General features: G+C 41.7%; 2 protein-coding genes across 2 annotated transcripts in view; one reads left to right on the top strand and one right to left on the bottom strand.

Moving 5' to 3' along the window:
* Positions 1–4396, bottom strand: part of kctd6a (potassium channel tetramerization domain containing 6a) — a 35787-nt gene extending 31391 nt beyond the window's left edge. Inside the window, exon 1 of the mRNA XM_031731487.2 lies at positions 4265–4396. The gene's annotated coding sequence lies outside the window, so the exon portion shown is untranslated. The remainder of the gene's footprint in view (positions 1–4264) is intronic.
* Positions 4397–4636: 240 nt separating this feature from the next.
* Positions 4637–12905, top strand: LOC120440200 (bromo and FHA domain-containing protein DDB_G0267958-like). Its single transcript, XM_039612071.1, has 5 exons — positions 4637–6309; positions 7513–7680; positions 7784–7962; positions 8062–8302; positions 9868–12905. The coding sequence occupies exons 1-5, from the start codon at positions 5737–5739 to the stop codon at positions 10348–10350; spliced, it is 1644 nt and encodes a 547-aa protein (XP_039468005.1). The 5' UTR covers positions 4637–5736; the 3' UTR covers positions 10351–12905.
* The last annotated feature ends 159 nt before the right edge of the window (positions 12906–13064 follow it).

Below are 13064 nucleotides of genomic sequence, written 5' to 3'. Positions count from 1 at the left end.
CTGCCTACCATCTCTAGCATCCTCCTCTTCTCTCACACCAACCTTCTAGATGTCCTAACTACGCCCATGAGTCTTTTCTCTGGTCTTCTACTTTTTCTCCTGCTTGGCAGCTCCATAATCCCCATCCTTTGTGCAGTATATCCAGTATCTCTCCTCTGCACATGTCCAAACCATCTCAGCCTTGCTGCTCTAATTTGTCACCAAATTGCTCCAACCTGAACTGTCCCTATTATGTACTTATTTCTAATCTTGTTCATCCACACCACTCTCAACAAATAGCACTGTAACTCTGCCCCTTCCAAACCATAGATCAGGGGTAGGCAACCTTTTTGATGGCGAGTGCCATTTAAAATTTCCTCAGAAGTCAGTGTGCCATATGACTGCATTAGGAATAAATTTAATAACGCTCTATATGAACAGTTACACATTATATAGAACCACTTTATAGAATTATATTTGTTTGCAAATGTTGGCAGCTATCAGCGAATAGTTATCAGCTATTTTGAAACAAAAAAAGACTTTTTATCCATAACAGCAAATGAACTGTAAAACAGAAAATACAAATGCTATTTATGGTCTCCTCACAACAATGATAAGAAAAATAAACTGGGCCAATATGGCATGTTTGTTAATACAGAGACACACATGTTAATGTGATCTCTGGTCTCCCACTCAGAGACACAGGTCTCCGAGTGTCCAGCATTCAGACGGCTACCTGAGGACACTCATGTGAGAGAAAATCTGCTCACACAGATATGTAGAGCCAAATACTGTCAATAAGGCCTCTGCAATGTTCTGAAGACAGTTAAACTTGTCAGGTAGTGATGTCCAGCAGGTGAAAATGCAAGCTCCATGAACACGCACAGCTGTGGATTCTAGCTGCTTCGATGTCGCATTAACTGGCATTAACTCAGCCAGTTAATGCGAGACAAATCTAGCTGCTCATTAAAGATTTCTGGTTTGATCAGAAAATAAAACATTGGTCCATACACCTGAAAGTCCCAAAAATGCATTGTGTCTCGAGTCTATGGATGCATTTGGACTAAAGACCGGCCCCCCAGATATTAAAGCCATAAAGCCTTTGAATGAAAACAAACGCTGTTGTGACAGTGATGTACACTGTCTTGTTGGTAAATGTATGATTTCTATTCATTTTACGTCAGATAAAAACTTTGGTTGTAAGCTTCAGATAATTATTTAATAACAGCCAGACATTTTAAATGAGAATAAGAAAGTATTTCTTTGTGCCCCCCTCTCCCTGTTAATGCCCTACCTGGCCCCCCTGGCAAAACTTTGCTAGACCTGCCCCTGCACAGTTACCAGCTGTCAGCTACAAAGGATCCTGGTGTTATTTGTCTCTCAGAAACAGTTCATAACTTCCCTTCAACTCATTCATGTCACCTAAAAGGTAAACCTGTTTCTCCATCACCTGTTCAGCTCTTATGATTCAGTAAGGACATCTCCTGGTTTCATCTGCATGTTTCCCTCTCACCAGATATACAAACCGATATCATGACCGGCAGCTTTTACAGCTGTGGCTCCAGAAAACCTCAGCTGATACTAGAAATTAATATTAAATAAATTCTAACAACAGCTGACCAAGCTTAAACGTGCTGCTGTTGTTTAGTGCGACATCCGGCGGTTTCCTCTTTCTGGCGCAAAGTGGGCGATAAACAAACAAGAGAGAAAAGCTGATCAGCTGATCATTGATCAGTTTCATGATTGAAGTAGCAACAGGAGAGACAGGGGAGAGAATGCGAGGAGAAGAAGATGCAGCTGTGCAGCAAAGACATAGAATAACTCCAGCTTTGTGTCTTTTTCCATCCTGGCTGAAGTACGGGACAAACTGTGTTCCTTCTCAGCTCAACACGAAACGCGTAATAATTTCTCTGAATTCCGTTTGTACGGGACGGTTGGCAACTCTACTAACTAACCTTATGAATAAAATAAAGTTCACTATCAATAAAATCATAGCACCCGCCCAGCAGTATATAAATTATGTCATGCTAGCTAGCACGCAGTACGAGTTATTGTAACTGACTGTAAAGTCAGCACAACGAAAATAAACTCCACCTAAACTTGGTTTATATCTGACCCAGATAGACTGCAGGTCATTAACTTCTTACCTGAAGTTTAGTTCACCTGACGCTCCGACCGGCGGCCGCCTCGGGTCTCTCATCCACCTGCTGGCCTCCACCACTTGTTAATTTTACTGAATCTGTGGAAGCTACGCCATAGCCACCACCAAACAACTGAGTTATTTTTACAGACCGACCAGCGTCTGGCCAATCCACCACCACCAAAAAATAAATAAATAAATAAATAAATAAATAAAAAAAAATCATCGGGCCACCGAGCAAATGTCCGGTATGCCCGATGTCCAGTCCAGCTATGGTCGTGCGTGCCATCAGTTAACCCTTCGCGTGCCAACGGTGGCACGCGTGCCTAGGGTTGCCGACCCCTGCCATAGATCATTGCAGGTCTCACTACCAACTTGTAAACGTTCCTTTTACCCTTGCTTTTATCCTAATGTGAAAAATCACCCCTGACACTCACTGTCCTCTCCACCCTGACAGCACTCTCGTCTTCAGCTCTTGTGCACTCTTTGTTGCTTTGGATGGTAAACTCATCCACCTTTTTATCTCTACTCATTGCAGCTTCAATGTTACACTTGTCTCCCCCTTAAAATGAAATTTTCATAGAGGGGCTCATAATTCTTTACTTGTCTGTACCTCTATCACTCCAGGTTCTCTTCCTACCCTACTCTCAGAAAAGATCCCAATGTCCCTGCAAACATCACAGTCCACAGATTTCCCTGATGTAATCCAACCCCAACCTTGAACCCATCTGTCACTCCTACTACACACCTCACCACTGTATCGCTGTCCACATACATGTCCTGCACAACCTTCACATACTTCTCTGCCACTCCTGGCTTCCTCGTGCAGTACCGCAATTCCTCTCTCTGCATCCTATCTTATTCCTTTTCTATATTCAAAATGACACAGTGCAACTCCTTCTGACCTCCTCTACACTTCTTCATCATCACTCTCAAAGCAAGCATTGCTTCTGTAGCACTCTCTCTCAGCATAAAGCTGTACTGCAGTTCACTGATCATCACCTAGCTTCTTGATCTAGCTTCATGGTATGGCTCATCAACTTAATCCCTCTGTAGTTATTACAGCTCTGCATATCACCCTTATTCTTGAAAATATGTACCAGTACACTTCTTCTCTATTCCACAGACACCCGCTCACTCTCCAGGATTCTGATAAACACTCTGGTAACAAGTACACTGCCATCTCCCCTAGATGTCTCCAAACCTCTACCGGTATGTTATTAGACCAACTGCCTTTCCACTCATTCATTTAACAATATTAATAATAACACAACTCTATACACTCCCAAATGCTTAGGTTAATAAAACTGGCAGTCTTCAGTCTCATGAGTCTCTGCTACACTTTGTACATCTTCTTTTCATACGTACATATTCATGACAAACAGACTTTTATGTATGCAAATCACTATAGTTACCACAAACTACAGATTGCAGGTTCAAAAACTTTATTATGTTTCATGAAGCCATGCAAAATTTGACCTTTGTACCACAAACCAAGTTAAAACATTTCAAACTGAGCGAAATTTGGTTTTTAATTCACCAAAGCTCAAATTTTTTGAGCCCTAATAACATCTTAAGTACAGACGACAGAAACATGAATTTCTCACATTTACTCTAATAAAGGGAAATATAAAAATATACTTAAATACTATTAACTGAATCAGCACAGGAATAAAAGTTATTAACTGCATATCTCCATTTTATATCATATATGTGAAAAACCGATTTGTAAATGTCACTTTAGTCTTTGTGCTTTTAATCTCTGACTTGGCAGATAAACATACAGGCAATTCCATCGACTAATTTCTTAATCTGGGTCTGTTTTTAATAATTACTACTTAATTTATTTAGATTTTTGAAGAATTTCTGAATTACTTAGAGAGGTAAAGTTTAGATATTCCCCAGACCAAATATTCCTCGAAAATCTAACCTAAATGTAGCCTTGTTGAGAAATGAAAACAATCAGCTAAAGGCCTCCTGAGTGATCATAGCTCAGTTGAAGGCTGGTATCTGTCTCACTGAAGCTGACCAGTGTGCTGCGGCTAACGCCTGCTAGCTCGTTAGTATCATAGCTGTAAGGGGGAAAAAAGCATCACACGGATACTTTCATAAAAATTTAGATTTAAAAAGTCTGTCGGGTCTTACCTATAACGGCTCCATCACTACCAACCACCGCTTGAACCACATACACAGATGGAGGTTAGAGCTATTGCTAGCTAACCTGTATATCCGTCATAATTAATACTAAAGACTTCCGGTAAGATCTGCCAAAATAAAAGTGGAGAATGTAAATAAACTAGTAGAAACACATTCAGGTGTGTTTAAAAAATAATCTAAAATAACCTACTAAAATCTGTAAAGCGTAAATCTGTAATCTGAAAAAAAAAACCTCGGTGTGTTATAATTTTAAAAACAAATAGTCAACTTTATTGTCAGTTCTGCAATATGTACAGGACAAACACGAGACTGAAATGTTGTTTTCGCCTAACCTACAGTGTGCAGCTAGAATGAATCAGAAAATTAAAAATAAAGAACTTGATAGATATGAAAACAAATGAGCTATCAAAGTATAAATACGAATTACACAAGATATATGAAAGCCAGTCAAGAAAATAAACAAATAAACATGTTGAAATGATTGAAAGAAGGGAAGAAAGAAAGAAAGAAAGAAAGAAAGAAAGAAAGAAAGAATAATTAAGCTGGCCATGGGAAGAGGAGATTGATGCCACTGATATCAATATGAAAAACCTTCACAATGCACAGAGGTCTCCACCCAAAGCCCAGAATCCCTCAGTCTCTATAATCAATGGAAAGAGGGAGGGCAAGGATCCATGAATTTTGGAACCACAATCTAGGAGTAAACACAGTGTCCACAAATACATCAGGAAACTCCTGAAATTAGCTGCTCAAAAATGCCTTAGGCAGCAGAAGACAAACGGTGATGAGGACACAAAAAGGAAGTGGGTGATATCAAGAAATCCTATCAGTGGCTAGAAAAGGCCAGCTTAAAAGACAGCACATAGCAGATCTGCCTTAAATAGCAGATCCACAGAGGCAGGAGTCTACCATGGCCAATAGGATTCACATTGCAGACTGTGCAAAAGTGCCCTGGAGACTTTCCAGGATGTAAGATGAAAGCTGGGACAGTACACTGAGAGCCACACCCAAGTGGCTGGGTGGGTTAGGAGGTGTGACCCCTAAACTGGTAGTGTGGCTGACTTATTTTTTCAGTTCTGATTATAATTAGCTTGGGAGTGTAGCAATTACCTCCCACCACAGGGGGCGCTCAGAGCAAAGGGTCGCCCAATAGAGACACGAACTGTTTTATTTATCAGAGACTACATCCTGTAGCTCTCAGCTCGTCTGTTTTCCATTTGTTGTGGAGTTGTTGCAGCTGGAAGTCTGTCTTTATTTTCACTGCACTTTTTTTGAATATCAACCAGATTTTTTCCCGCACATATCTGTGAAGGCGCCCAGAGGAGTTCCGCCGGGCAGGGATTCCAGGCTAACGCTGGCGGGATTTGGCATTAGCTCGCACCGTTAGCCCTCCGCTGTGAACCGGATCCGGACAGAGTTTTTCTCTCTGCGTATCTCACCACAAACAGAAGACTGAAGTTATGATGGCGAGTGAAAATGCTGACGCCAACGCGGGGAACGATGAGGAAACGGGTCCCTCAGCCGAATCTAACGAGCACGACTATGCCCACTCTGCGGACACAAACTTGGCGAGCTCTTCCACCGATCCTCCAGGAGAGCCCTTGCAGAGCGTCCCGGTGCAGCCCTCTGACTCCCTGCAAATGGAGCTTCCAGAACCCGCTGTGGGTGCAGAGGTAGACTGCCCCGTTGGGAATGAAGTGGAGGCACAGACCGGAGTAAACCCCCAAAAGACTGAAGACTCTCAGTTGGCTGCTCCGGCGATCCATCGCGGAGGTCCGCGGCGAGTGAGGCGGCCGGAGGACAAAAATTGCTCCTGCTGCAGGCTCGAGTTCGAGCGGCACGGTCGGTCCTTCAACCGGAGGGCGGTGTACACGTTCACCTCCCCGGAGACTGTGCACTGGGCCTTCCCGGGCTGCGTGGTCCACGAAAAGTCCTTCCTGTGCGAGACGTGCGCGCAGGTGATCCGGAGCAAATGCAAACGCAAACAGAGCGGGAAACGGACTCTGTGGCTGAAGCCGCCTCCAACCAAACCGGTGTGTGTGACAGATGGTGTGAAAGTTCAGCCTCTCAATTGTGTAAATAAGCACGTGTAGGGCAGCAGGTATTTTCCCTTTGGTTACAGGTACCGCTTGCAATTATCCCCCCCTTCCCACCAGGGGGCAGCATTTCACAGTGAAATCTGCTGATGTTTTTGAACATGAGCTTCTGTGTTTGTAGTTGTTTCCTTTTAGTCTCACCGCCATCTTCTGAAGGGGCTCTACTTTTTCCTTAGGTTATCATTACCATTGTGTCCCAAATGACTTACCTGGTTGACCCAATGTACTGTGTTGTGGTATAAATTCATAAAACAAAAAGTATGGCCTAACCTTAGTTGAGCTGCAGCTAATAGCGCTTCAAAGCAAAACACAACACTTGCCTTTTTGGACATAGCAGTTGTTTCTTCATATTCTTTTCATAGCTAATTTTCTGTCCCATAGACTAGATTCCTGGCTCAGAGTAGTGTTTCGGTAGTTTATGAAAAGTGGTTTGTACAGACAGAAGTCAGCTTTGATTTTTTTTTTTTTTTTTTTTTTTTTTTTTTTTTTTTTTTTTTAGACATATGAAGCATATGTTCATCTGTTGGAAGGGCATTAGATAAAAAGGTAAAGCTGCAGGTAGCTGCAACCTGAGCCCTACATTGTTTCTGTTGGACAGCATGGGGCGACTCCTCTGATTTTATGTTACTACATTTTTTATGTAATGTTTGAGCCCAATACAAACTTTACAGAAGTTTTTGCTTTTTCATTTGTTAGTTTTAATTCTTACTTAATTCATACTTACGTCATGACATTTATTTATAAATTTGAGTCTTCTCATAATTGCGAGGAAAAAGGACAATAAGGTTATGGTTTATGGTGGATTTGCTGTGTAATTGATAACTTGTTACCATATGTGCAGGTTTCATAACCTTCAATGACCAAATGGTGACATCATGTCTGTTTTTTATGTACAGTCTGTCTGCCATCAAAATCTGCAATTTCCTCTTATTTTTTCTGCATTTCTGCCTTCTGCAGTTTTTCTCTGTCAGTTACTTCCTTGATAAATGTTGTCTGTTAAAACTGTGAAAAATGCACTTCAGATTTTCCAAGCCGAATCACAAATCTTGTACTCAAATGCTTTTGTATGCACATTTTTTGAAGTTGTAATTGGTGTGTTGGTGTCTTAAAAACACTCTTACTCTGTTTGTGTGGCTGTAGTCGCAGGTGAATGATAAGAAGGCGGCAGGTTGCAGGATGGGGAAAAAGAGCAAAGCAGCGCTGCTTGTGAGCAAGTCCAGCTACAAAGCTGCTTTCCAAATGCTCTGGTCCTCTAAAGGTGCCCGGAAACCCATGATGGAGTTCTGGAGCAAACAGCTGAAAAATGAGGTGAGGAAACAAGCTTCCTGGCGTCTCGTATTTGATGTCTTCTTAACTGGTAGCTGTTTTTGTTATGTAATCGTGACTGCCTACATTCTCGGTGATGTTTTAGATGAAGATGCTGTCGCGACTGTCAGACAATCCCTTCCATCAGAAGGTATCAGGGAAAAAACCGCTGTCGTCCTTCCCCTGGCGGAGATGTCTGAACTGGGTTCAGGAAAAGGCTCCGCTTGTCACCACCTGCCTCCGCTCGCTGTTCCCAGACATCAATGCCCTCTACAAGAGCAACAGGCATGTTTGACTCAGAATATTTTTACATCAGTACTAAGACTTCATCACATCCAAGCAGACATGGGTCAACAGTTTGAATTTCCTTTATTTGTTCAACAGCCAGCTGACAGAGGAGCAGGCTTTCATGCTGCTGGAGCGACGGACTGTGGTGGCGCTCTCCATCCCTCTCTTCACCAGGAACATCTGGAAGAACAACTTCCTGCAGGCTGCTCTGGGGGCTGAGCTCCGCCTGCAGGGCTGCTCCGGGTCCGCCCTTGAAATCCTCAACACTATGGGCCTGTGCCAGAACAAAGACACCGTCAGGTTGCTGCTGCACAGACTGCGAAATGGCAAAGACATGGTGAGTGTCACCACCGGTAGGGCTGGACTCAAAACAAGATATATATGCAATCTGTATCGATGAGGCTGAGATTGAACTAATGTATGAACTATAGAATCAAGCAAGTTTTAAAAATTAAACTCTTCATGCCACCAAAATACTTAAAGACAGTGATATGTGACCCCTGCAGGTGCTCTGTGGGGTCGGGTACTGTGAGGACGTCGGGGATGTTTGAAGTCCTCTGGGCTGTGCTTTATTTTTTTAACCAGACATGTGTTTAATTCACATGCTTTAATGAATCTGTAAAATAAACATATCCTTGATTATAAAGGCCTGGACTAAACTACATCGTCATATAAAATCATCCATCCATTCTTGCATTTAAAAAAAAAAAAAAAAAATGTTTTTGCCGTTTAGTTGGTCCAGCTCTTGGGGGGTAGACTTCCCACTCCCCAGCCACCACAACCAGTGAGGCATTCCCAAGCCAATGAGTTGGGCTCAGCCTCAGGGTCATAACCTCTGAACCAGGAGGCATCCTGGTCAGATGCTGAACACCTTCAGCTGGCTGTACTTTGAGCCCCTCTCACATCTCTAAGGGAAAGCGCGGACACAGTTTTGGGTTAGCGCAGTTCATGTCTGCTGTATGTATGTGGGATCTCACCCTTTTGGTTAGTACCCACAGCTTGTAGACATAAGTGAGGGTAGGAATGTGCTAACTTGTCATCAAAACAGACCCGTACACAAATCCCCTGCTCCCCTCATTCGTGAAACACACCCTGAGATATGTCTGTGAAGGTTCTCAGTCATCCAGGTCATCGTAGTCTAAGGAGCTTGGAAAGAAAAGCTTCTTCAGTTCTGAACAGAACTGAAGAAGCTTCTCGGATGAGAGGTGAAACGTCTTCAAGCAACCTAAAGAAGTCCAGACGCTTTTCTTTCCAAGCTCCTTAGACACCCTGAGATACTTGAACTCCGCCACTTGACGTAGCAACTTTTCACCGTTTTCTGCTCCGAGAGTTGGAGGTGCTAACGCTCTTCTCAACTTCTATACAAAATAGTTTAATTTTGTTTTTCCCTTTTATTTTAAGACCACGATTCTTGCCATGACTATTCAGTGGCTGTGGGAAGATTAAACAAAACAGTCAAAGATCTTTGCTCATGACGTTTGCGTGTCTCTGCAGCAGATGCACATAAAAGATAAAAACCTACAAATCAAAAAATAACTGCAGTTTTTCACAACCTGGATGAGCAGAGGGTATTTTTGATGTAAAATAAAGACGTAACAGTCACTGTGGCTGCTTTAAGACACGAAGAAAAGCTCACTGAGGATGTTACAGTGGTTTTAATGTTCTGAATACTTATCATACCATCAAATGTTCAGCACAAATGAATGGACTAAATAATGATTCCTGTATGGGGACGAGGGAATCCAAGCTTTATATGAGATTTGTTTACATTTAGAAAAGTATTAGATTGGTCCTTTAACATGTGAAATTCAAACAGCTAGCTGTAAACAAACATACTACATAAAGTGATATTTTTGACCACACGGGCGCTGTTTTTGACTATGTTTCTATCGATCGACACAGGATGGAGAAGCCGGGATGAACGTTAAAGAAGAGCAACTGAAAGAACAGATGGGAGAAGTGATGACAGATGAGGAAGAGGAGGAGGAAGAGGAAGATGAAGAAGAGAAAGATGAGGAGGAAGAAGATGACAATGAAGAGGAGGAGGAAGAGGAGGAAATGGTGATGGCAGTAGAAGAGGAGGTAGTTGAAGAGGAAGTGCACGATGGGATGCAAGAGGAGGAAGAAGTTGAGGAGGATCGTGCAGCGGAGGAAAAAGAAGAAAAGAAGAGAAAGAAGAGGGCAAAAAAGCAGAGGAAGGAGGAGAAGAGGAAGGAGAGAGTGAAACGAAAGGCAAAGGAGCAGCAGGAGGAGGATGATGACGACGACGACGACGACGATGATGATGAGGACTCGGAGCAGAAAAAGAAGAGGGTAGTGGTTGTGAGGCTCGGATTGCTGAAGGGACACTCGGAGGTCGGACGATCGGATCTGTCAGCCCCTTAAGGCTGCAGGCCCCACCTCCAATCGGAGAGCAGCACAGAGTCCCCGCCCTCTTCCCTGGCATGGTTGGTAACTGTGGAGGGAAAGAGCTTTACTATAAGAACACAAGAACACAAAAACTGCTCCAATATGACTAACAGCAAAACACACACAGCTGATTAATTATGACTGAAAATCACCAAATTCTTCATTTCATTGCACCTCATAGCAAATAAAAATTTCTTCAGATTTAAAAAGGAAAATAAGAAATTTGGCTCAAATCACAAGAACAGCAACGGGATGAAGTACAATGACCTAGAGTATAGATGAGAGTAAAAACACGGGGCGTTTTGCTCTTTTAGTTTGAAGATTAAAGTAATTATTCCACATGATATTGAAATGTTATATTAGTAAAGTCAAATATAGCAACAGAATATAAATGTTATGAGAATAAAGTCATTTTGTTTTGATGATTTCTTAGTTGATCGTGCTTTAAGGTTTTGCGCTGGGTCTCAAGTTTTCACAGTAAAGCCAAATATTCTCTTTATAGTATTTTGAACTTTCAGTAGCAGAAGATGAGATGCTGGTAAACACTGAACAGCGCTGTCTGTGAGGAAACTCTGTTAAGCTAGTTCATTGATTTACTGCCAAATTCCATTCACCAAAACTGAAGTGTAGTGTTATGTACAGCAAACTGTAATGTTAGTCATCCAAACGCTCTATATAGAGTGGCTAGGACGACTTCAGAGTCTCAGATTAGCACAAGTGAGGCCTAGCAGGCAGCGATTGGCTACACCTGACTTTGTTTCCGTACCTGCCCACTCTAACTGTATGCCTAACATTATCCAAAAATATGGTTTCTATCAAAAACCACTGCTTGGAAAGTCGATACAAAGTGGAAAACTATCCATTACAGACCAAAACATGTTTTTATTTGCTGCAAAGTCATCCATTTAACCACAGGACTCTATGGGGATTGGCTCGCGTTTGGAGACAGCCTCAAGTGGACAGTAGGAGTACTGTAGTTTTTTGGCGCTTGACTTTCCTTTGTTTTTCTGCTCTGAGGCTGCTGCTTGCATCACACGGTCTCAAACCTGACTGGGTAATAAATATTCTGGTTATGCCACATGTCCAAGTATAAAAGTTAAAAAAAAAGAAAGAAAAGAAAACTGAACAGTAAATTTGAATCAATGAACCTACAAAGTCTCTAAATATAGTTAAATGTGGTCTAGACAAGTAATTAAAAAATGTAACATTACTCAAAATTCTCTTGTAAATCAATCAGTTATTTTTTTGTTGACTTTATTCTCATCACATTATGGCTTGATTCTCATAACAGTGAATTTTCTGCTCGTAAGATTTACACTTAAACACACCTTACCTTTCAGTAAAGTCCAAGCAATTCCCTCCACTGAATATTTCTTAAATTCTGGATATTTACTGGATCTCAAAGCACTTCCCTGTAATTACACAGTTACTCTTACAAAAAAAATTAAACTGTGCTTGTGATGGCATGTAAAATGCATGAGAGGGGGGTACAAGCTGCACTTTTACCTTCAGAGAGGCTGGATATCCTCAAACACTTTGAATAAAGCCATCAGTGACCGTCGTGGACTCCGTGTTCATTGGACTGTCACAGCTATCAGGAGGTGGAAATTTTCTAATCCCGCTGCGGTTACGCCATCTTTATTTTTACAAACTTGCAGGAGAAGATTGTGCGAGTTTGATTCTGAACACTGTGACGTCTCAAAGGACTGAGGCTGGGAGCTGAGTAGATCCACACCCAAGAAAAGGACCTGGACTTTTTGTTGGCTTTGGTGAACCAAACTGAAGCGATCGAAGGCTTCAGTGTGCTTGTACAGCGAAGCTTTTATGCATTGTTTCTTCGTGTCATGCTGGACCGATGGCAGGATTGCAGATTTGGTCGCCTGCAGACATCATAGCCACTGAGTAACCATTAAACCAGACTTTCAGTGGTAGTTAGTGTCCTTATGTTTGGTTTTCAGGAGATTGTTTAATGTATCAGAGCTTTTAGAGGAACTTTCTTGGCATGACATGAACACAGTGGGAAATGTGTAAAAAGCCTTTAAAGATGTGATAAATACCAAAAACAATTCCTTAGACTGTAATTTCAGTGAAGTTTACTAATAATTTTCAGAAAAGATAATTTTTTGCGCTTCGGTTCTCATTACAGTGGAAATGAATGTTAGATAGGCTTTTTTTTTTTTTTTTTTTCTGTAACTGTAATTTGAACCAGAATGTGATGTTCTTTTCATGAGATTACTACAAAATCAAAGACCTGTAACATTTAAGGGTTTATAAATGATGATCTGTTTGCTCAGTTCAGTCTGAGAGCTTCCTGAAGCAGGACACTCTGTAACTCACTCTGATTTGTAATGAGGTTTGGTCCTTTGGGGTTTCTCAGAGTCTCAGAGATGTTTTTATTTTTATGTTTAAGTTGTGGATCGCTGTGTTTTCCGACTGATCTCAGATCTGACGCTCAGACAGAGGAAGCACAGCGAGTCTGAAACTGAGATTCTTACTGGAAAAAGTTAACCAATAAAATGTTTAAGGCTTCACTGGCTCTTGTTTATTGCTGCTCTTAAAGGGTATCTGTGATGTTTTTCCCTATTTTCTGTCACATATGAACACACTATACCAGTGTATATGTTTAAACAATTTATAAATAATGAAGTCTGTATATAAAGAGGCATAGCTAATAGGCACTAAATTCTGTT

Source organism: Oreochromis aureus, linkage group 5 (assembly GCF_013358895.1).
Source record: "Oreochromis aureus strain Israel breed Guangdong linkage group 5, ZZ_aureus, whole genome shotgun sequence".
Lineage (NCBI taxonomy): Eukaryota > Metazoa > Chordata > Actinopteri > Cichliformes > Cichlidae > Oreochromis > Oreochromis aureus.
This window is presented reverse-complemented; position numbering and strand designations above follow the sequence as displayed.